Source organism: Carassius gibelio, chromosome A24, assembly GCF_023724105.1.
Source record: "Carassius gibelio isolate Cgi1373 ecotype wild population from Czech Republic chromosome A24, carGib1.2-hapl.c, whole genome shotgun sequence".
Classification (NCBI taxonomy): Eukaryota; Metazoa; Chordata; class Actinopteri; order Cypriniformes; family Cyprinidae; genus Carassius; species Carassius gibelio.
In genome coordinates, this window is record NC_068394.1 from 13,990,359 (window position 1) to 14,011,844 (window position 21,486).

Here is a 21,486-nt window from a genome sequence, read left to right on the forward strand (position 1 = left end):
TACCTTCTGAGTGGAATTTTAAAGATAATTTTACCTTCATCATCTCTGTGAATGTTTTGAGTGCATCGGAAAATGACAGAAGATCTGACCAAACAGGAAGTTAACTTGCATGTTTCCCCTTGTTTGTTTTTCTTGTTTTTGAAAGTATTTTATTTTTTGTTTATGGATAGCCCAGAATTCCTGCTCCCCCTGCTGAAGCGCACCCCCTGCTGGAACTTGCCCTCGAGGACCACGTCAGACTATTTCTAGACTTTGCCAAGAGTACCAGCTACCCGGACAATGCACCCTGCTTCTACATAGAGAGACTCAACACTGCCTGCAGAGAGTGAGGGAATTTTGCTGTCTTTGTGGAGTGGGTGCTGGTGAGAAACAGATCCCATTTCACCATCTGCCACGCTGATGAGGAATTCATCAGCCCTACTCTAGACCAGAGCCCACCTTAACCTTCATCCTGCTGCATGGAGCAACAGCCAGAGCCCACCACAGATGGATAGCCAAAGCCTGCTTTGACAAACGACAGAGCTGAGGATCACCCCGGATCCAGAGCCTCATGGAATGTCTGACTAGGTGCGTGAGCTGGCAACAGTGCCCACCACGGAGGAAAGCCCTGCCCTGCCACTGGGGGTGGCACAATGGGATATGGGCCTATTGAAAGTGAAAGTCATGACATTTGCCAAGTATGGTAACCCATACTTGGAATTGGTGTTCTGCATTTAACCCATCCAAGTGCACACACAGCAGTGAGAAGTGAACACACCATGAACACACACCCGGAGCAGTGGGCAGCTATATCTAGTGTCCAGGGAGCAACTGGGGGTTCAGTGCCTTGCTCAAGGGCAATTCAGCCATGGGTATTGAGGGTGGAAGAGAGCGCTGTTCATTAACCCCCCACCTACATTTCCTGACATCACTGAGACTCGAACCTGCGACCTTCAGGTTCCAAGTCCAACTCTCTAACCATTAGGCCACACCTGCCCCATCTATATATTATATATAGATTCTGGAATACCAACTCTCCTGTCATCTGAGCTCTCTGTCTGTCCTGCCATGGAGGACATTTATCAACTGTTCATCTACTCTAAACGGTCTGTCCAATCACGACCATGGAGGACATGCCTGAACTGTTTGTCTGCCCTGATCTGTGTGAACTGTCTATCTGCCCTGAACAGTCTGCCTGTCCCGTCTCAAATTTGGAGGTTGTTTCCCTATTAAGTCAAGTCACCTTAATTTATATAGTGCTTTTAACAATACAGGGGTGGTGTTGGCGCAGTGGATAAGACACATGCCTTTGGTGTGAGTGACCCGGGTTCGAATCCACTGTGAGACACCAATGTGTCCCTGAGCAAGACACTTAACCCCTAGCTGCCCCAGAGGCGTGCGACCTCTGACATACTTAGCAATTGTAAGTTGCTTTGGATAAAAGTGTCAGCTAAATGAATAAATGTAAATGTAATACAGTAATACACACTTTACAGTATTAAACAGGAAAACAGTGTGTCAATAATGCAAATATGACAATAGTAAACACTTAATTTTCAGTTAAAGTCAAGTTCATCATTGAATGTCATCATCCAGCTCAGTTCAGTTTAAATAGTATCGGTGCTATCAAGTGGATGATATCACTGGATATTAAGTCTCCCCAACTAAGCAAGCCAGAGGCAACAGCGGCAAGAAACCAAAACTCCATCTGTGAAAGATGGAGTAACCTATCCTACAGAAAAGCATTAAAACCTGTTAGATCTGATTGCTTTCCACCTCTTTTAGAAGAAAACAAACATAACCCCAGGTATTTGTTCAATACAATGGCCAAAATAATGAAAAATAAAGCACAAAAAGTGTTGACAAGCCTCTCATCAAAAAAAAAAAAAAAAAAAAACACAACTTGACCCCAAAGAACTAGCTAATTACAAACCAATCTCAAATCTCCCCTTTCCATACAAAATACTAGAAAAAGTAGAATCCTTACAATTATATTCCTTCTTGGAGAAAAATTGTATTTTTGAGGATTTCCAGTCAGGATTCAGATTTAGCATAGTACTGAGACTGCTCTAATTAGAGTTACAAATGACCTGGTCTTATCATCTGATTGTGGTTGTTTCTCTCTATTATTGATATTGCATCTTAGCGCTGCGTTCAACACTATCGACCACAACATTCTTTTGAATACACTAGAACACTTTGTTGGCATTAATGGAAGTGCATTAGAATGGTTCAAATCATGTCTATAGGACTGCCATTAATTTGTAGCAGTGAAGAGATATCATATCGATCACAAATGCAGTATGGAGTACCTCAAGGCTCAGTACTAGGGCTGTTACACTGCACGCTTTACATGTTACCCCTGGGAGATATCATCAGGAAACATGGTGTAAGCACTGTTCACTGTTATGCTGATGATTCTCAGCTCTATATTTCTTCGTGGCCCAGCAAAAGATACCAATTTGTCTGTTCAGTTAGTGTTGGTCAGATCTTGTCTATGTTTTGATGTGCACTAAGCCTTCCTCTTGTGGATTTACCTTCTGTGTGGAATATTAAAGATAATTTAACCTTCATCTTTGTGAGTGTATTGAGTGCACCAGAGCATGACACGTATACTCCTAAAACATGTTTAAGCATTATAATTAATAATAATAAAAATGTCTGCACACACAAGGTCCATTGCTGTAAACAGTTTTTGAACTAGACTGAAACTGCACGTCACAACATGTGAATGTTAAAATCTATAAATAAACACTGACAAACAGATTTTTACAAAAGAAAACCTTCAATAGATATTTCTCAAAGTCTCAAAAACAAATTTAAGTAAACAAACTAGATCTAGAAATATTTGACCTTTGACCAGGCAGAATTATAAGAAATAGATGTGCTGAAAACTACAGGTAGTCTTGTTCACTTAATTATAAATATATCCTAAATGTATCCATTGGCCTAAATACAGTGCACCAGGTTTCCTCAACGGCATCCCTGGAGGTCCACACACTGCAGAGATTAGCTTAAACCCTCATCAAACTCAACTATAAATAATTTTCTTTAAGTCCTTAACCATAATTAACTTGCTTGTTAATTCATGAGGTATTGCATTCTGTTTACTTTTCCAAGCCTCCCCTCAGTTTCAGCTGTGAATATAATCTCAATGGCCATTTATGATCACTTGTAATGGTGTGTTACAGTGGCCAGTTTTGCAGTGTCCTGGATTGGCATATGCCCAAATCTGAATACTGTATTTGTAAAGATACAGATAATGGCTTCAAAACACCAAAAATTGAATTCTAAAATATTCAGCTGAGATAACTCCTCATTTTTTCTGGACAGAAGGTGAGCCAGGGAAAGCACAATATTTACATAAACCTCTGAAATCACTATGCAATAATGAGTGTATCAAGTGAATGAGTGCAAACTCTATGAATGAAATAATAAATGCAAATCAAATAACTGTGTTGCTGTCTCTGTGTGTGTCTCAGAAATTAGAGCTATGTTCAGAGCGATATCAACTAATATGAATACACATTTTTACTATTTACTCTCCTTTTAAATGTTTTTAAATCTTGAACAATATAATACCCAATGGGACTCTGTCTCATTCTTTCCCAAAGCCAGCAAGCAGATGTGAGACTGTGGATGATTGTCATGATATACAAACTATGTATACAAATTCTGAAAATAAATAAATAAATTTTCCATGAATTTAAAAATTAGTATTATTTCTTTAATGAGGAAATATTTACACTTACATTTTTTTTTTTTTTTTTTTGCAATATAAATTCATATAAAAATAATTTTCAGAATGCTACAGACAGTTATTGGCTCCCGTACACACCCCTATTCCCAGACACATTTCTGAAAAGATGGATCACTGTCTGTCCAACTGATATTTTGTTTTGCATATAAAGATTAGTATTATTATTTTCAGTAGCACTATATTAACACTGTTTGTTGTTTGGTTTTTAGATCAGATAGAGTGTTTAGCATCGAAGACCTAAATAGACTTGTTCAGTTGATTTTGATTAAGGTTGGAGCTAAATTCTGCAGGGCAGTTGCAAGATCTGAGGAACCTGCAGTATACCTATCAAAAAAACTATTTTTACCGTGATTTTGTTTCATTGGTGTTACTATGATAATCTGATGAAGCTATGCAGACCTTACAACTTGCCTTAACATATTTAGAACAACAACAATTGTTGTGTTCTCAAATGTTTATAGGCCAAAGTTCTCCGTGATAGGAAAGGCTAGGAGAAATATTGCTTCCTTCAAAATTGCCATACAGGTCTGCCAGTTTTTTGAAGCGTGGTCCCCAGTTGCTGAGGTAGTCATAACTCTGCTCTGATTCTGAACTTGGCAATTCCAGCGTGCTTAGAGACTCTGCTATGGAGCCATTTCCCTCAAACGCGTAAGTCTGCAGTGAATCATACGGAGGTGCTGAGGGATCCACATCAGTTACTTTTAGCCTGTCCCAGATAAACTCTTGAAAGAAAATGTTGTCAGGAAGTGTTTTATAAGATGTCCTGGAGATAGCAGAAGCTGAGTATGGGTAGACTGAGGCTGTTTCTTGACTGGTATCCTGGATCTTTGAATCACGTATGATATTGAGATTACGCAGGGTGACCATATCGAAAGCTTCTGTATCTTCTTCACCTCCTCCTTCATCATCATAACGAACAATATTTTCCCTCACATCACGCTCATCCTCGAGGAAAAGAGGTGCTTTTCGTCTGCGTAGCATTGCCATGATCAACAGCATCAGAACTAGAAAAGAAACAGACATGCTGCATGTTGGACATGAAGGTTCAATGGTTGCACCAATACAAGGGAACCACAACTATGCGATAAAACATTTAGGATTTTTTTCCCCATCCAGTTAATAGACTAAAGATACACAGTAAAAAAAAGCTATATATATATATATATATATATATATATATATATATATATACATTCATGCCCAAAAATATTGACACCCTTGGTAAATATGATCAAAGAAGGCTTGTTAAAATGAATCTGCATTTTAATCCATTTTATCTTTTTTTTTTTTTTTTTTTTTTTTTTTATAAAAAAAATCTAACCTTTCATTGGATAATAAGAATTTAAAATGGAGGGAAATATTATGAAATAAATATTTTTTCTCTAATACACATTGGCCACAGTTAAGGACACCCCTAGAAATTCTTATGAGTAAAATAACTCTGACGTATATTCCCATTCATATTCACAATTTTTAGTACTCCAGGGTGATTATGAATATTAAATTATCCAGCCACAGAAATATAAATGGGGGGGGGGGGGGGGCGACAAAGTCCAAATGCCCGTAATCATCCATCACAATGAGAAAAAACAAACAATATATTTCTAATGTGCAGCAAAAGATAATTGAGCTTCATAAATTAGTGAAGTTTCTATAAAAAAAAGTGCTAGAGCAGTGAAAATTCTCATTTCCACCATCAGGGCAATAATTCAGAATTTCCAATTAACAGAAAATGTTACGGAACTGTCCGGAAAAGGACGTGTGTCTATATCATCCTAATGTGTGGTGAGGAGGTCAGTTTGAGTGGCTAAAGACTCTCCAAGGACCACAGCTGGAGAATTGCAGAAAATAGTTGAGTCTCGCTGTCAGAAAACCTTAAAAAAAAAATTGTTTAACAGCACTTACATCACCACATATTGTTTAGGAGGGTTTAAATAAAAATTCTCCTAGCTCATCCAAAAACAAATTCCAGCATATTCATTTATCAGACACGACTGGAACTTCAAATGGGACTGGCTTCTATGGTAAGATGAAACTTAAAAAGAGCTTTTCAGCAGCAAACACTCAAGATGGGTTTGGTGAACAAACTCTGTTAGACTCTGTTAAAAATATTATAATGGACCATGTTTGGATCATCCAACCGTACAATAATCCAAACACAAATCTCAAAAACAACACAGGAATGGGTCACTGGGAACAAAACCAAGCTTCGGCTATGGCCATTCCAGTTCATTGACCTGCACCCTGTAGAAAATGAGTGTGGTGAACTGAAGAGGAGAAGCACCAACATGGAGCTGGGAATCTGAAGGGTCTGAAGTGATTCTGGATGAAGGAATGGTCTCTGATCTATTGTCAGGTGTTCTCTAACCTCATCAGGCATTATACGTGAACATTTCGAGCTGTTAAACTAGCAAAGGGAGGTTTAAAAAAGAATTAAATAAAAGGGTGTGCTTAATTGTGGCCAATGTGTATTAGAGAAAAACATTTATTTCATAATGATATTTCCCCTCATTTAAATGCCTATTATCCAATGAAAGGTTAGATTTGTGAATTCTTTTTAAAATAAAAGATCAAAATAAAACATCACAAAGGAAAAGGAGTAGGGAAAAAGATCAGACAAAATGTTACTTGTATCCATTTACACATCTCAGAAAGCTGGAATTTTCACAGGTGTGTAGACTTTTAACCATTATGCATTATTGCTAAAGCGATTGCGTGTGAATGTGCTGTATCTGTTTAAATCATGCTTTAAAGGTGCCATATGCAGAAATTGAGGTAAAAATATCCATAACATGACCTACACGCATCAAAAGAATGAGAAGAAATAAGGGCGATGATGTCATTAAAAAAATGTCAAGTTATAGTGCTGCAGAGATATCAACCTTAATTAGCATTAGCATTACTAGCCCCGGCCCGACAGGTGTTGTAATACCAGTTTCGGCCGTGGGAGGCGGTATGGGGGCAACATATCCACCAGCCAACCTGCAATACACGAATAACTCGCAGGGCTTATGGGCGTGTACTTGAACCTGATGTCAATCGTGTGGAAAGTACAGCCCACTACTTTCAGTTCAGGGAAAAGAGCGGAAGGATAGCTGAAGCCCTTGGCAAGAGACCAACACCCGCTACAGGGAAACAACCGCGCTCGGAATCACAAATCAAGTCCGATAAGAATACCAGAGTAAACATCGGCACTGCTTTTAATCGCTGGAGACAACTGATGGACCTGAAAGAAATGAGGTTCGACTCCGAACTTGCAAGTTAGATGCTGTTAGTATTTCGCTAGAAGTTTGTTTTATATGTTTGTGTATTTGTTTTCGGGAAGTTATAACTTAGAAATGTATCGAAGGCTGTTCGATAAACGTGCTAATGTTAGCGATGGCTAACCGTAGCTGCGTTTGATAATTAGCTAGCTATAACTTAACATTACCCATTTTATTATATAGGGCTGTGCATGTCTTTACTCATGTACATCTCATCAGTAAAGACGCTCCTGTAATCAGGAGTATATCTCAGCACGTGTGTTCAGATCAGGATTGCCAGGTTTTCAAAACAAATCCTGCCCAGTTGCTTCTCAAAACTAGCCCAATCTCGCTTCCAGAAGGTTCCCTGATAAAACATTGCTTCCCGGGGTTAAAATATAGGTTTTTTAGCAGGGTTGCCTTGGTAAAATTCGCATTTTAGGGGCTAAATATCACGTTATTTGTATTGGGGTCGCTGTGACCAGCGGACATGAAAAACAACCACCACAGACTTGGCAACACTGGTTGGCATTTACTACACAGAGCCGTAATTCACTGACAATCTACACAACATCGATGTTAAAATCGCAGGCGATTCTTTGTCGATTTTGAAAGCGATTTTGTGTTAGTTGTCGGTAGACTAAGGCTCTGTGCAGTTACTGCCGCTCCACCTGAACCAATGTTGCCAAGTCTGCGGTTGTTTTTCATGTCCGCGGTTTGAAGCAATCCCAATACCAATAACGTGATATTTAGCCCCTAAAATGCTAATTTTACCATGGAAACCCTTCCCAAAAATTTATATTTTAACCCCGGGAAGCAATTTTTATCGGGGAACCTCCCGGAAACGCGATTGGGCTAGTTTTGGACTAGTTTTAAGAAGCAACTGGGCAGGATTTGTTGTGAAAACCTGGCAACCCTGATCTGAATGCACATGCTGGAGATATACTTCTAATTACAGGAGCGTCTTTACTGATGAGAGGTGCATGAAAATCGCATTCGATTTTTTGCACAGCCCTATGTATCATAACTAACCTGCTCTGTCTAGTCTGTTGGTCTCCGTGTCCTCTTTGCTTCGTGGTTTTTCTGTGCATGAAAAAATGGATGTGTGGCGTGAAAGCGTGTGAAAAGAGTCAATTGCATGTGTCTCACTGTGAATGCTTGAGAGTTGGCACATTAGTTCTCAAGCAGAATAAAGGACAGGTTGATTATTGCTGTTTAGCATTTGTATTAATCTATGATGTGTCCCTGTTTGCCTACAGGGACATAAAAAAATTAATTAAAAGTGATACGTGGACCAAGGTGTCTGAGATTGTTAATTTTAAGTAAAGGATCCTAATATTTCGTCCACAACAATATTTAATGAGGTTATAACTCCTTGTGGTTAGTCTGCACGAGATCAACAAGCTTGTATGCTTTGCGGCCGCTTTAAATACAAAATAAGCATTCGATCTACGTTAGAGCGTCTGAGCGCTCACAAATCTTTCTGCAGCGTCGTGAGCAAAGCGGCAAGAGCGATTTTTGACGCTCTCGACGCCGGCGGTGTGAACGCACAGTTAGGCTTCGGCTATGGCTGTAGTGTTGTTGTGAAAGTAGGGGCGGAGCATAGAAACAATGCCGTTTCTCGTTTGTTACTCTAGAGTAGACCAATTCACTTTATTGAGGCATACTGCCCCCATCTGGTATGGAATGTGGAGTATGACTTGATTTTTTTTTGCCAAACATTACAGATGGCACCTTTAACCTGAAAATAATCAGTAAAAGAAACAGACAAACTCCTTAGCCTTTAACATCCCACTCGACTCTTGCAGTCATTATAACCTGATCAAACCATAGCTAAATATGTTTAACATGAATTCTTGCTGAATATGCAGTTATATTGCGGACTGTTTGCATGAATTGTAATCGTGATGGAGGCTCCAGTCAGAATCAACCCACTCAGCTCATCATCTGCTCGGAAGCACGTCTCTGTCAGACTAGCAGGGAGGAGTCCACTCAGAACTACAGGAGCCTGAGTGGTGCGTCGGTGGATGTTAAAAAGAAAACAGATTTTCATTCAAACAAACCGATGTAAATTACAATTTCAAGTTAATTGATTAAATCGATTTATCATCCAGCCCTACTTGCTTTCATATAATTTAATTAAAAAAAAAATGCAGCTGCATTTAAATCCAGGTGTGTAAAATATGTGCAAGATTTGCACTGCACGTGTGATGGTAGATGTGCAGCATTTATTCTTATTTGTTTTATCTTCATTACAAATCTTGTTTGGTTTTATTTTGGATAATTGCATGTAAAAAAAAAAATATTTACATTTAATGCATAGGCAAAATGTGAATGAATATTCATATTCACGTGTTTGTGCAAAAATTATTAATGCACATTAATGACAGATCACATTATTATTCAACATACAACAATCTGTGAATGTTGCATTTCTCTCGTCGGAGAGAGCAAGCACTGTGAATTTCATCTTGCAGCCGACAAGAAAAAATTTGTTTATTAATAATTAAAATGTCTAATTTTTCATGTGATTTGTGGCAAATGTAATGCATGTGCTTGAGCGTGGAATATATTAATTTATTTTACCAAGCTTCTCGCCTTGTGGGTGGTGTCAGGTTTTGTATTACACAATTTATTTGAACTACTTTATTAAAAAAAAAACTTTTCTAATCTTGACGAAACACATATCATCAGAAAGTTCTGAGTCTTACGGTCCCATCTGCCAACTGTTTTTTGATATTGAGACTGATATGTAAAAATTTGATACAAGATAATGCATAAAAAAACACACACAGTGGCTATTTTTGGTACAACGCCTAAAAATCTCATGGGATGTTACATTTTGATATCAAATAAAAATTTAGAACACAAATTGTTTAGACATATGACTTTGATTCGATAGTAATTTTAGAGTAAAAATTATTTTGTAAAATATATATTTTATATAAAATATTTAGAGTGTATTTGATTTACAGTAAATGTAATAATTTTTTGAAGTTACTTTTTCCTTTCTTTAAAAAAAAAAACAAGACCAAACTTATGTCTATATTCCAAAACATTCTTAAATTACAACCATTGCAATTTAGTGTAATGTTACATATATTCTCAATATACTCAATATTCTCTTTTATATACCCTAAACAGGCAACGTGACTCAGGAGTCACATACATTTCAAAACGTGCTAAATAACAACATAAACAACATATAACTAAATCTTTTTCTTCAGCATCCTAAGACAATGTTCAGATTTAATGTTAGCAGTAATATATTTTTTTTTCCAAAAGAAAAGTAAGTTTAATATATAATTAACTACCTCAAAATCTGAATGTTGGATTTAGATCAGGCTGACTAATGTACCACTGAAAACTTGAAGCAAATCATATGACCAGCATACTTGTGACAGACCAGGCATTGACAAATGATAAAAGGATTTAATAAAAAAATTGTTCTTATGCCCCCAAAAAAGACAATAAAAACTGTGTGACTTATGGGTCACGTTGCCTGTTTTAGGGTTAAGACTTGATTAGGTAAATTTAATATGAACCTCTAATTAGTTGAATATAACAAATGAAACGACTAGAACTAGAAAAATCTTATGTGGGGGCAGACCATTTATTAGTCTATAACTGAAACAACAGTCCTATATAAACAAGTTCAGCCAGTGAGACCAGTATAAACCAGTGAAAGCCTCATAAGACACTGTCCATATGAAAGAGCAAGAGATGCACACCTTTATCTGCACACCTTTATCACCTTTACCCCCACAAGTCATACATAACTACCCCCCCCCCCCCCCAAAAAAAACCCCTCCAGCTGAACTGAATTCGGTCTGTGTTTTGGCTCTGAGGAACGGTGTGTTACTGGGCTGAAACATGCTTGCACTCAGCAGAACTACTCTTTGTATTCATTATTTTCTTGCAGCCCATATTATTATTTTTACAAGACCATACTGAAAATAACAAATTATCAATTAATAATTAATCATTATTTTATGAAAAACATTGTTATTTGTGATTGTGGATGTTTGATGAAGGCTTTAAGACCAAGCATATTCCTCTGCTCCCGCCTCACAGCGCGCGGGACTCCTCTCACTACTCAGCTTCACTGTCTGCGGTTTGACTTTACTAAATCAGATTGAGGCGAATACAACTTATTGATCAAGTCTCTCTCCTGGACTCCTCCTGCCACAGAAGCCTTCCAAACCCTGAAAGAGGCCTTTACGACCGCCCCACTCCTGGCCCTTCATGGTAGAAGTGGACGCCTCAACCACCGGAGTGGGACCAGTCCTGTCTCAGCAGCAGGGGAATCCCAGCCGCCTCCATCCATGCGCTGCCTTCTCCCGGAAACTCAACCCGGCAGAGGTAAATTACAACATAGGAAATTGCTGGCCATCAAACTAGCTCTGGAGGAATGGAGACATTGGCTAGAGGGAGCCAAACACCCATTTCAGATCGTCACTGACCATAAGAACCTAGAGTACCTTCGAGTAGCCAAGTGACTCAATCCCAGACAGGCCCGCTTGGCGTTATTCTTCACCCGCTTCCAATTCACCATCTCGTATCGCCCATGGGTGAAAAACGTAAAGGCTGATGCACTATCCAGATGCTACGCTTTCGAAGAGAAATCTGAAACCCCAGAAAGCATCCTTCCAGAAAATATCATTGCTCCCCCATTACCTGGTCTTCTGAAACTCTTCCTCCAACCGAGCCTCCTACTAACACCCCGCTGGGTTATCCACCGGATCACCAATACATCCCCAGGACACGGCGCACCCCACTCATCCACTCCACTCATACGTCACTTGACACTCTCGTACCTTAAGGAACGCTTCTGGTGGCCCAACATGGCCTCAGATGTCAGGAGGTACGTGAGTGGATGTACCAGCTGCGCCATGTCCAAAAGCCCTCACCATCTACCATCTGGCAAGCTCCATCCTCTGCCCATTCCTAATCGCCCGTGGACACACCTAGGGGTGGATTTCATTACAGATCTCCCGCCTTCTGATAACAATACCTGTATTGTAGTCATTGTGGATAGATTTTCTAAATCCTGTCGTCTTCTTCCTCTAAAGGGCCTACCCACAGCCATGGAAATGGCTGAATTACTGTTGAACCATGTCTTCAGGTACTTCGGCATTCCAGAAGATATTGTATCGGACCGAGGCCCCCAGTTCATCTCCCGGGTTTGGAAAGCCTTCCATTCCCTCCTAGGTGTGGCCATCAGCCTGTCCTCCGAATATCATCCTCAATCGAACGGGCAGATGGAAAGGAAGGTCCAGGAGACCGGATGCTTCCTCCATACTTTCTGTCACGGCCACCAGAATTCCTGCTCAGCTTCCCCCTGAATACCGGATTCACCCTACATTCCATGTGTCACTCCTAAAACCTCACCATCCTTCTGTCTCTCCCTCCACAGAACCTGGCGAAGCTGAAGCCCCCCCTCCTCTCCTCCTAGATGACGGCGCAGTATACACAGTCAGAGACATCCTGGACTCCTGGCGACATGGTGGTAAGCTGAAATATCTAGTGGACTGGGAAGGATACGGTCCAGAGGAACGTTCCTGGGTCCCATGCAACGACATCCTGGATCCTACCTTACTTGATACCTTCCACTCCAATCATCCCAACCGACCAGCTCCCAGGGGAAGAGGACGCCCACCACGTCATCGGGGTCCCTGGCCCTCTGGAGCGAGCCGTGGGGAGGGGGTACTGTTACAAACACGCCAGGTACCACCTCCACACAATCACAACGCACACCCTCACCGGAGTTCTAAATCACACCCACCTGATCCTCATCACGATCCCATCACCGCAGCACCATATAAGCCACACACGTGACTCTAACATTGTCCGGTCACATTCGCGACAAGATCATTCCTGTATGCTTACTATAAGGACTAACTCCTCTTCTACTCTCTCCAGCGATTCTCCAAAGACCCAGTTCCCCAGTGTGCGTGTGTGTGGCTCACCTTCCTTCCAAGAAGTCTTCACCCAAACTGTACGGATCCATCCCCATATTCTATATACCTATAAAAGTACTACTCTATATACCTATAGAGTAGTATTGCATCCTTCATAACTCCAAAAAGTCTATTTTTTTTAAGTTTTATTATATTTATAAGAGAAAGATAGTCTGTACCGCTTTTTCCCGGAAAAACACGAGCGTCTGGAGGCGTGACGTGTGGGCGGAGCTAAAGAATCACGAGCGCGAGTAGGCTTTTGTGTTGAGAGCGTTTGGAAGCTGTGACATTACCATGTGGAAAAAAACATCATCCAAAAAAAACCATGGCTAACAGTCAGATTCAGCCTTATATTAATTCCAGAGGCTGAAATTGAACAAGAGCAGCAACGACTACAGCAGGACGTCTCTAGTATGTATTGAAACTATATATTTGCTTAGCGGTTTTGGAAATAAAGTTCCACTTTATGTCGTCTTTTTTTTTTTTTTTAAGATGTAACGTTACATGTGGAAAGTGCAGTTTGATGGCAACATTGCAAGTCGTTTACTTGATGTGCTTACGATAGTTAAGTTAACAACACAGATATTTGAAGCAGTTTTACTCACCGCCTGCGGTTCCAACACACGATCATGACCCTTTTTCGTTGGGACTGCATTATCCTTAAGAAATAAACGATATGCAAATCCGGCGTCAAACTGGGCCTTGTTTGTAAAACAAGCATCTTCGAAATGCAGGGAACAAACAAAAACACTTGCACAACTCCGTTGATGTCATGATTCTGCCCTCGTGTCCTTGATTTTTCCTAGTCTTGAGGCAGGATCATGACAGACCCGTGTTTTGTGTACAAGCACATGGCCTTGTCTTTGGGCCATGTGCTTGTGTTGTCTCGTTCCCTTGCCCCGCCCCCCTTGTTAACCTAGTCGTGTCTTGATTGTCCTATCTGTAACACCTGTCGTGTCTTGATTAGTACCCCTATTTAGATCTCCTAGTGTGCTCTGTCTTGCGTCGGTTCATTGTCATTGAGATTTGTACCTGTGATTGTGATTGTACCTCAACTGTGTTTCTCAGATGTGTTCCACACTTGTGATTGTTCCTCTGAAGTCCCTGTATAACCGTGAGTGTTAGTTGTAGTCAGTGTTCTCCTGTTTTGAGTCTTTGTTTATCTTGTCGAGTCAGTCTTATTTAGTATTGCTGTATTTGCCCTAGTCCTGTTTTCCCCCTCGTGGGTTTTTGTTTTCCCTTTTTGTCAAATAAATCCTGTGTGTACCCGATTCCTGTCTGCACCTGAGTTCCTCCCTTACCAAAACCCTGACAGAATGAACCGACCAAGAAGGAACTCAGCAGGCAGGAGGTCCTCCGAGCTCCAACACCTGTTGGAGTTCCGGAGGCAGTGCTGGATGTCATCCCCCACAGACAGGAAGGGGGTCACCCTCCCATACTCGCCCGAGGGGGAGTGGATCCTCCAGAATTATGCCCGGCTGTGGGAGAGCCTCTCCCAGGAGGAGCCACAGAGGTCCCCACCTACCCAGCTGCCGGCGATCCCGGAGGGTCGTGTCCTGGCCGTGGCAACCCTGGGGGGTCAGTCAAGCCCCTCCCAGAGTCCTGAGGTGCCCTCCTCAGCCAGCAGTCTCCCCATGAAACGAGGGAGACGGTTTTCATGGGAGTCAGCTTCAGAGTCTTCGGCGTCTGAGGCTGCCCTGCCCGAGACCAAACTCCCCCAACCCGCCTCTGACCCAGCTGTAGCCTCTGCACCGCGCCCGAGGAGGAAGAGGAGGAAGAAGGGGCCTGCCGGTCCTGTGACCCTGTCTCCTCCCGTGCCAGCAGCGGTGAGCGCTGGCGTGCCCGTGCCAGCAGCGGAGAGAGCTGGCGTGCCCGTGCCAGCAGCGGAGAGAGCTGGCGTGCCCGTGCCAGCAGCGGAGAGCGCTGGCGTGCCCGTGCCAGCAGCGGAGAGCGCTGGCGTGCCCGTGCCAGCAGCAGAGAGAGCTGGCGTGCCCGAGCCAGCAGCGGTGGGCGTGCCCGAGCCAGCAGCGGTGGGCGTGCCCGAGCCAGCAGCGGTGGGCGTGCCCGAGCCAGCAGCGGTGAGCGTGCCCGAGCCGGCAAAGAAGAGAGCTGCAGTCGTGAGAGCGGAGGAGAGAGCCGCGGCCGACTCTGCAGCAAAGACTCTTGTACAGTCGGTCTCATCCCATAAGGAGCTGCCTATTATCCTAGCTGCTAAAGACTTTTCTGATTATTTGTCCCGTCTTGTCCAAATTTTAGAAGTCCCCGTCAGTCCTGTCTTGTCCTCAGACCCTGTCCCCAGAAATCCCGAGTGTCCAGTCGTTGTCTCCCCGTGTCCTGTTGTCCCCCCGAGCCCAGTAGATGTTGTCTCCCCGTGCCCAGCTGATGTTGTCATGAGTCCCGTTGATGTATCCCCGTGTCCCGTGAGTGTTGCCCCGTGTCCCGTGAGTGTTGCCCCGTGTCCCGTGAGTGTTGCCCCGTGTCCCGTGAGTGTTGCCCCGTGTCCCGTGAGTGTTGCCCCGTGTCCAGCTGATATTGTCCCGTGTCCAGTAGATGTTGTCCCCCCGTGTCCAGCTGTCGTCTCCCCGCGTCCCGTAAGTCTTGCCCCGCGTCCCGTAAGTGTTGCCCCGTGTCCCTTGTCTGCTCCTATCATGTCCCCTGTCAGTTGTCCCAAGACCCCTCCCCGCCCCTCACCACCCAGACCTGCCCGTACCCCCCGTCGTCAGCCTTCGTCCTGTCCTCCTAAAACTCCTGCCCCACCCACTCACCCTGGTCTGTCCCCCATGAACTTTGTGGTCCCGCCTCCTCCCCTTCCCTGTTTGTTTTTTTTGATTTGTCACCCTAACCCTGCCGTCGTGTATTCATGTCTGCCTTTGTTATTATTTGTCATGTCTTGTTGGTTTGTGTCGGTATCCCAGTCCGTCATGTCAGTCGTGTCCCGTGTTTGATGTTCCCTTGAAGAGCGTCTGGAAGCCGCTCCTTAAGGGAGGGGTTCTGTCATGATTCTGCCCTCGTGTCCTTGATTTTTCCTAGTCTTGAGGCAGGATCATGACAGACCCGTGTTTTGTGTACAAGCACATGGCCTTGTCTTTGGGCCATGTGCTTGTGTTGTCTCGTTCCCTTGCCCCGCCCCCCTTGTTAACCTAGTCGTGTCTTGATTGTCCTATCTGTAACACCTGTCGTGTCTTGATTAGTACCCCTATTTAGATCTCCTAGTGTGCTCTGTCTTGCGTCGGTTCATTGTCATTGAGATTTGTACCTGTGATTGTGATTGTACCTCAACTGTGTTTCTCAGATGTGTTCCACACTTGTGATTGTTCCTCTGAAGTCCCTGTATAACCGTGAGTGTTAGTTGTAGTCAGTGTTCTCCTGTTTTGAGTCTTTGTTTATCTTGTCGAGTCAGTCTTATTTAGTATTGCTGTATTTGCCCTAGTCCTGTTTTCCCCCTCGTGGGTTTTTGTTTTCCCTTTTTGTCAAATAAATCCTGTGTGTACCCGATTCCTGTCTGCACCTGAGTTCCTCCCTTACCAAAACCCTGACAGTTGATGCTCTGTAAAAATAAACTCCATCCACTGGTCTCTTAATGCTGTTTTTTTTTTTTTTTTTTTTTTGGTAATCTGTGCAGGGTTGTCTTGACCTGGCAACCAAAAACACACTTCTTTTGTGACATTTCGTGACGCTCTCGCTCTGATCAGTGAAGTCTGTTGTGCTCTCAGTGCTCTGCTATACGGGAGCGCGCTCTTCCGGCAGAAGTGCCTCAGGACCCATATAAGGAAATTCCACTCCATCTAACGTCACACAGACCCATACTCGAAAAAAACTTTCAGAAACTTGTGACAAACCGGAAGAGGTATTTTTGGAACAGAAATACTCCTTCAAATGTACAACTTAATTTTTGAAACTTTGTCCATGTTTAGCATGGGAATCCAACTCTTTTACAGTGTAAAAAATTCAGTATGCATGAAATAGCATTTAACCCCCCCTTTAATAAACCATGACATTACAGTAACATTTTTTTTATTTTGGAATTGTACTACCCACTGTTTTAGTGAGAAGTATCAAAATCTGACAGGGTAGGACAAATCGACAGAACACCGGCACCACAGGGATAATCTTTTTGTTTTGTTTTATTTACATGTGATTAGATTAGCTATTCATGTGGTGGACTGTCATGATTTTGCCTAATGCAGAACACTAACGACTAATTTGACATCCGTCTTGCTCTGATGTCACGCTGATGTATGGAAAAAATCTCTCGCGACAGAGCGTGAGCTGTGCAGTCGAGCACAGTTGCAGTGGAGATGATCGTGGACTTCAGGAGAAACCCCCCTGCACTCCCCCCACTCACCATCATGAACAGCCCTGTGACTGCAGTGGAGTCATTCAGGTTCCTGGGAACCACCATCTCTCAGGACCTGAAGTGGGACATTCACATCGACTCCATTGTGAAAAAGGCCCAGCAGAGGTTGTACTTCCTTCGCCAGCTGAGGAAGTTTAACCTGCCACAGGAGCTGCTGAAACAGTTCTACTCCACCATCATTGAATCCATCCTCTGCACTTCAGTAACTGTCTGGTTCAGCTCAGCTTCTAAATCTGACCTCAGAAGACTACAGAGAGTAGTCCGGACTGCTGAGCGAATCATCGGTTCAACTCTCCCTTCTATTCAAGAACTGTACTTATCCAGAGTGAGAAAAAGGGCTGTCAAAATCACTCTGGACCCCTCACATCCAGCACACTCCCTCTTTGAACTGTTGCCATCTGGTCGACGCTACAGAGCACTGAGCACTAGAACAACCAGACACAGGACCAGTTTCTTCCCTCAGGCAATCCATCTTATGAACAGCTGACAATAATGGCGAGCACACTACACTTTATATTTATATACACACACACTTTATTTATCTAACACACATACTTAGTATACACTTAAATTTTGCACACAATATATATGTACATAACTTCATGTACATAACTTCATTTTGTAATATACCTGCCTACAATTGTCATTTGTATATTGTCATTCACTATCTACTTATTTGTATTTTTTATTCTTTTATTATGAGTTTTATGTTCTGTCGCTGTCATTCTGTTGTACTGCGGAGCTTCTGTCACGAAAACAAATTCCTCGTATGTGTAAACATACCTGGCAATAAAGCTCATTCTGATTCTGATTCTGATTCTGATTCTGATTCTGATTCTGATTGCTCTCCCCGAGATGTGCTGATCAAAAGCACGACTAAGACTTGCTCACAGCTTAATGCTAATTGGTTCAAAGAACCAAGATGTTGCACTCTCCTCTACAATGTTTTTTTTTTATTTATTTTTTTATCTGATGTTATGTGTTTAAGCGTTTAAATTGTGCATGAATATTTCCAAACACTATGACAGTGCGATCTCTGTGTGAGATATGTGATTGTCATATTTCTGAAAAATTCTGAAAAAAGTACGTTTGCATTAAAGTCCTTCGAATGGAATAAAAGTAATTCGAGTGTCTTTTCAACATATTTGTTTTCATATAATATTGAATTATATCATTTTTATCAGCAACACAGCGAATGAGTGTGAATAATGCAATATCCGCCTTTGATGTCGTTGGTATCTGTTCTCTTTCAAGAGCTCAGAACTGTCTGTCTTGACTGCGCTTATTTCACTTCCCTCACTGCAGCCACCTACTCTCGACTAAATTTCAGGCAAGGCTAGCCGCATCACAAACAAGCATAGGAACTTAACTGAGAGAAGACTAGGACATTAGAAATGTGAATAGAAATAAAAAACAAATGTCCAACACAAAGAACATTAACATTACAGCCATATGCAATGATGCATTACATATGCACAGAAAAAAAATGACTCTAGACTAACTGAAGAGTACACTAAATGAAATTGTGAACTATAAATGTTATAAATATGCAGGAGCAGAACCCAGTTATTTACTAGTCAACATGAAGTGTGGTCTACAGTTTGTTCTGACCAAGAACCACCCAATTATCTGGAAGAGACTTTTTGATTGAGACATAAAAAATTTGAACAGCACTATGGCTTTTTATTTATTTTTTATTTATTTATTTTTTTCAGTGGAAACAAAATTCCTTATTATTGTATTTTAGAGACAATGAGAAATTAGTAAAAGCCTCTTGTGGAGATTCCTCCTCAAGCCCCATCGCCATCTCACTTGTTCTGCACATCCCGTCTTATACATCAAAACAATATGTGAATGAAATGAAAATAATTCAACGAATGTCAGCGACAATAATGTTATATCCTAACCAGGATGTCACATATGAGATCAATTATGAAGACTGTGGTCTAACCATAATTCCATGCAGCATTTCATCTTCATCAGTCATGATTTATTACCTTGTTCAAGTTAAAAGTGTGTAAAACTCTCCCTTGCCATTGATCTTGCAGGATCTTTTCTTGTCTTCATTTGCATCCATGACCATTTACTAAGGAATTGCTTTAATTAAATTGTGCAAATGATCCATCATGTTCAATCAATAAGAAATGGGTAAATGTTCAGGCCTCACGTCTCTCCTTCTGACATGTGCACATAATTAAAATGAAATGAGGCTCAGGACCGTCTTCCCACATGTTATTAGTGAAACTAGTACTGAAACTAAGAAAACTAACTCTTAACTAATCAATACTTTTGTCAGGCTAAAAATGAGGTAGAAATGCCCATGGAACATGGCTATTGAAACACTGAGTCAATCCAGGATGAGGAATACAGAGTTAAATGGATTGTATCTGCAACAAATTATTTTGGTGCTGACTAACATTTTTACCAGGCAAACTGGAATAAAATCTGGTCTTTGGTGTTTGTTTTTAACACTGCAGAGTATATGAAATGTAATAAAAACAAAATAATCAAGTCACCAATCAGTTTGACTCTGATTCTTCTTCCAACAGACCCAATGAGCCCGTCATCCCCACAACACTAATTCCCGCTCTGGTACAATGGGACATAATGACGGAGATTACCAAAACTCAATCCGATGATCCCACGCCACCTGACTTTCCACAGAATCTAACGTATGTCCCTGTGAGTCTTTGGCAATGAGTCATACAGAGAATACACAAGTCCCCTAGCTCTGGCCATCCTGGTATCACCGCCACAGTTCATCTAGTGTCAAACTGGTTCTGGTGGCCATCCCTGCAGAAGGACATTACCACTTTCATCCACTGCTGTGTTACCTGCAGCAACACCAAACCTCCTCATCGATGCCCAGCTAGTTTACTTGAGCCATTTCCCATAACTCAACGTCCCTGGTCCCATATTGCCATAGACTTATAACTGATCTTCCCCGCTCCAGAATTCACACCACCATACTTACCGTCATTGACTGCTTCTCCAAGGCATGCCGCCTCATTCTCCTCACAAAACTTCCCACTGCCTTTGAAACCGCAGAGGTATTACTGGAACAGGTATTCAGGTTTTAGGGACTGCCAGATGTTATAGCCTCATATGATAATACTATACTGTACATTTTTCATGACTTTTATTCTAAAATAAAAAGTAAAAAAAATAGTAATAAGCAAATATTTAGTAATATGTGTTTGCAAACTTTGGACTTTTAGCATTTATTAAGTCATCTAAAATGATAAGATTGATTTCTGTCCAGCCTAGCTCCAAGACACGTGTGAGAACTTGTTTGTATGCAGAAGGAAAGCAGTGCAATCATACTGCAAGAGAAAACAACAGTGCTGAGATTTGTGTAACTGCACACAAACATCAGTTGAAGGTGTGAATGAATTGTGAACATTAATTCAACAGCAGTAATTAGATGCACAATTTTTTGGAGAACTGTTTTCACTTTTCTTGTCAAAATCAATTCTACAGTGTTTGATGTCGTGCCATCGCAGTCTTACCCAGAAGTGTGATGATGCAGCCCATTATAGCAAGCAGAGCTCCAGTGCTGAGACCCTCAGGAAGAGAGAAAGCAATGGTGCCACATGCCTGAGGAATGCCGTCCACATCACAGTCACACACTCTCACGGAAAGAGTGTTAGTGCTGCTCAAGGCGGGACTGCCACTGTCCACAATCAACACTGGTAACAGGTACAGCGACTGGTCTTGTCGGCGGAAATCAGCGTGCTTCGTCAACACTGATGCAGTGTTATCTGAGGGGAGAGGGAGGGCCAAGCATCATTTGACATATTAAATAAATATCATTCAGTCTCTATTTCAGTGGGCAGCAGCTTTTACCACATAGGCTTAGTTTAATAGTCTATTCACATAATTAAATGTTATCTAATCCAAATGGTTGCATTTCCTAATAAGATAAATAAAATTAACATTTCACTTCTACTCAGCCAACAACTAGAATGCTCACAAAAATAATAAAGAACAGATGGAGAGGAGATGGCCACAATACCAATTACTGGAAGAATATTAAAATCCAACAAAAAAAAAAAAAAAAAAGAAAGAAAAGATTAACTGTTGCTTTTGTATTTGTAAAATATAAAGATGACCAAATAAATTGCAAATAAACAGCTGTGGTGGTGGTTACTGCATATATCTTGAAGTACCCTTCCATCTGGCATCCTT

The 21,486-nt window shown here is 41.7% G+C and overlaps 1 protein-coding gene across 1 annotated transcript in view; it reads right to left on the reverse strand.

Annotated features, from left to right (window-relative positions):
- Window positions 1–1,471: 1,471 nt before the first annotated feature.
- Window positions 1,472–21,486, reverse strand: part of LOC127946141 (cadherin-7) — a 107,246-nt gene continuing 87,231 nt past the window's right edge. Inside the window, exons 11-12 of the mRNA XM_052542469.1 lie at window positions 20,808–21,059; window positions 1,472–4,743 (exon numbers count right to left, since the gene is read on the reverse strand). Coding sequence (XP_052398429.1) covers window positions 4,187–4,743; window positions 20,808–21,059 — 809 coding nt within the window. The 3' untranslated portion in view covers window positions 1,472–4,186. The remainder of the gene's footprint in view (window positions 4,744–20,807; window positions 21,060–21,486) is intronic.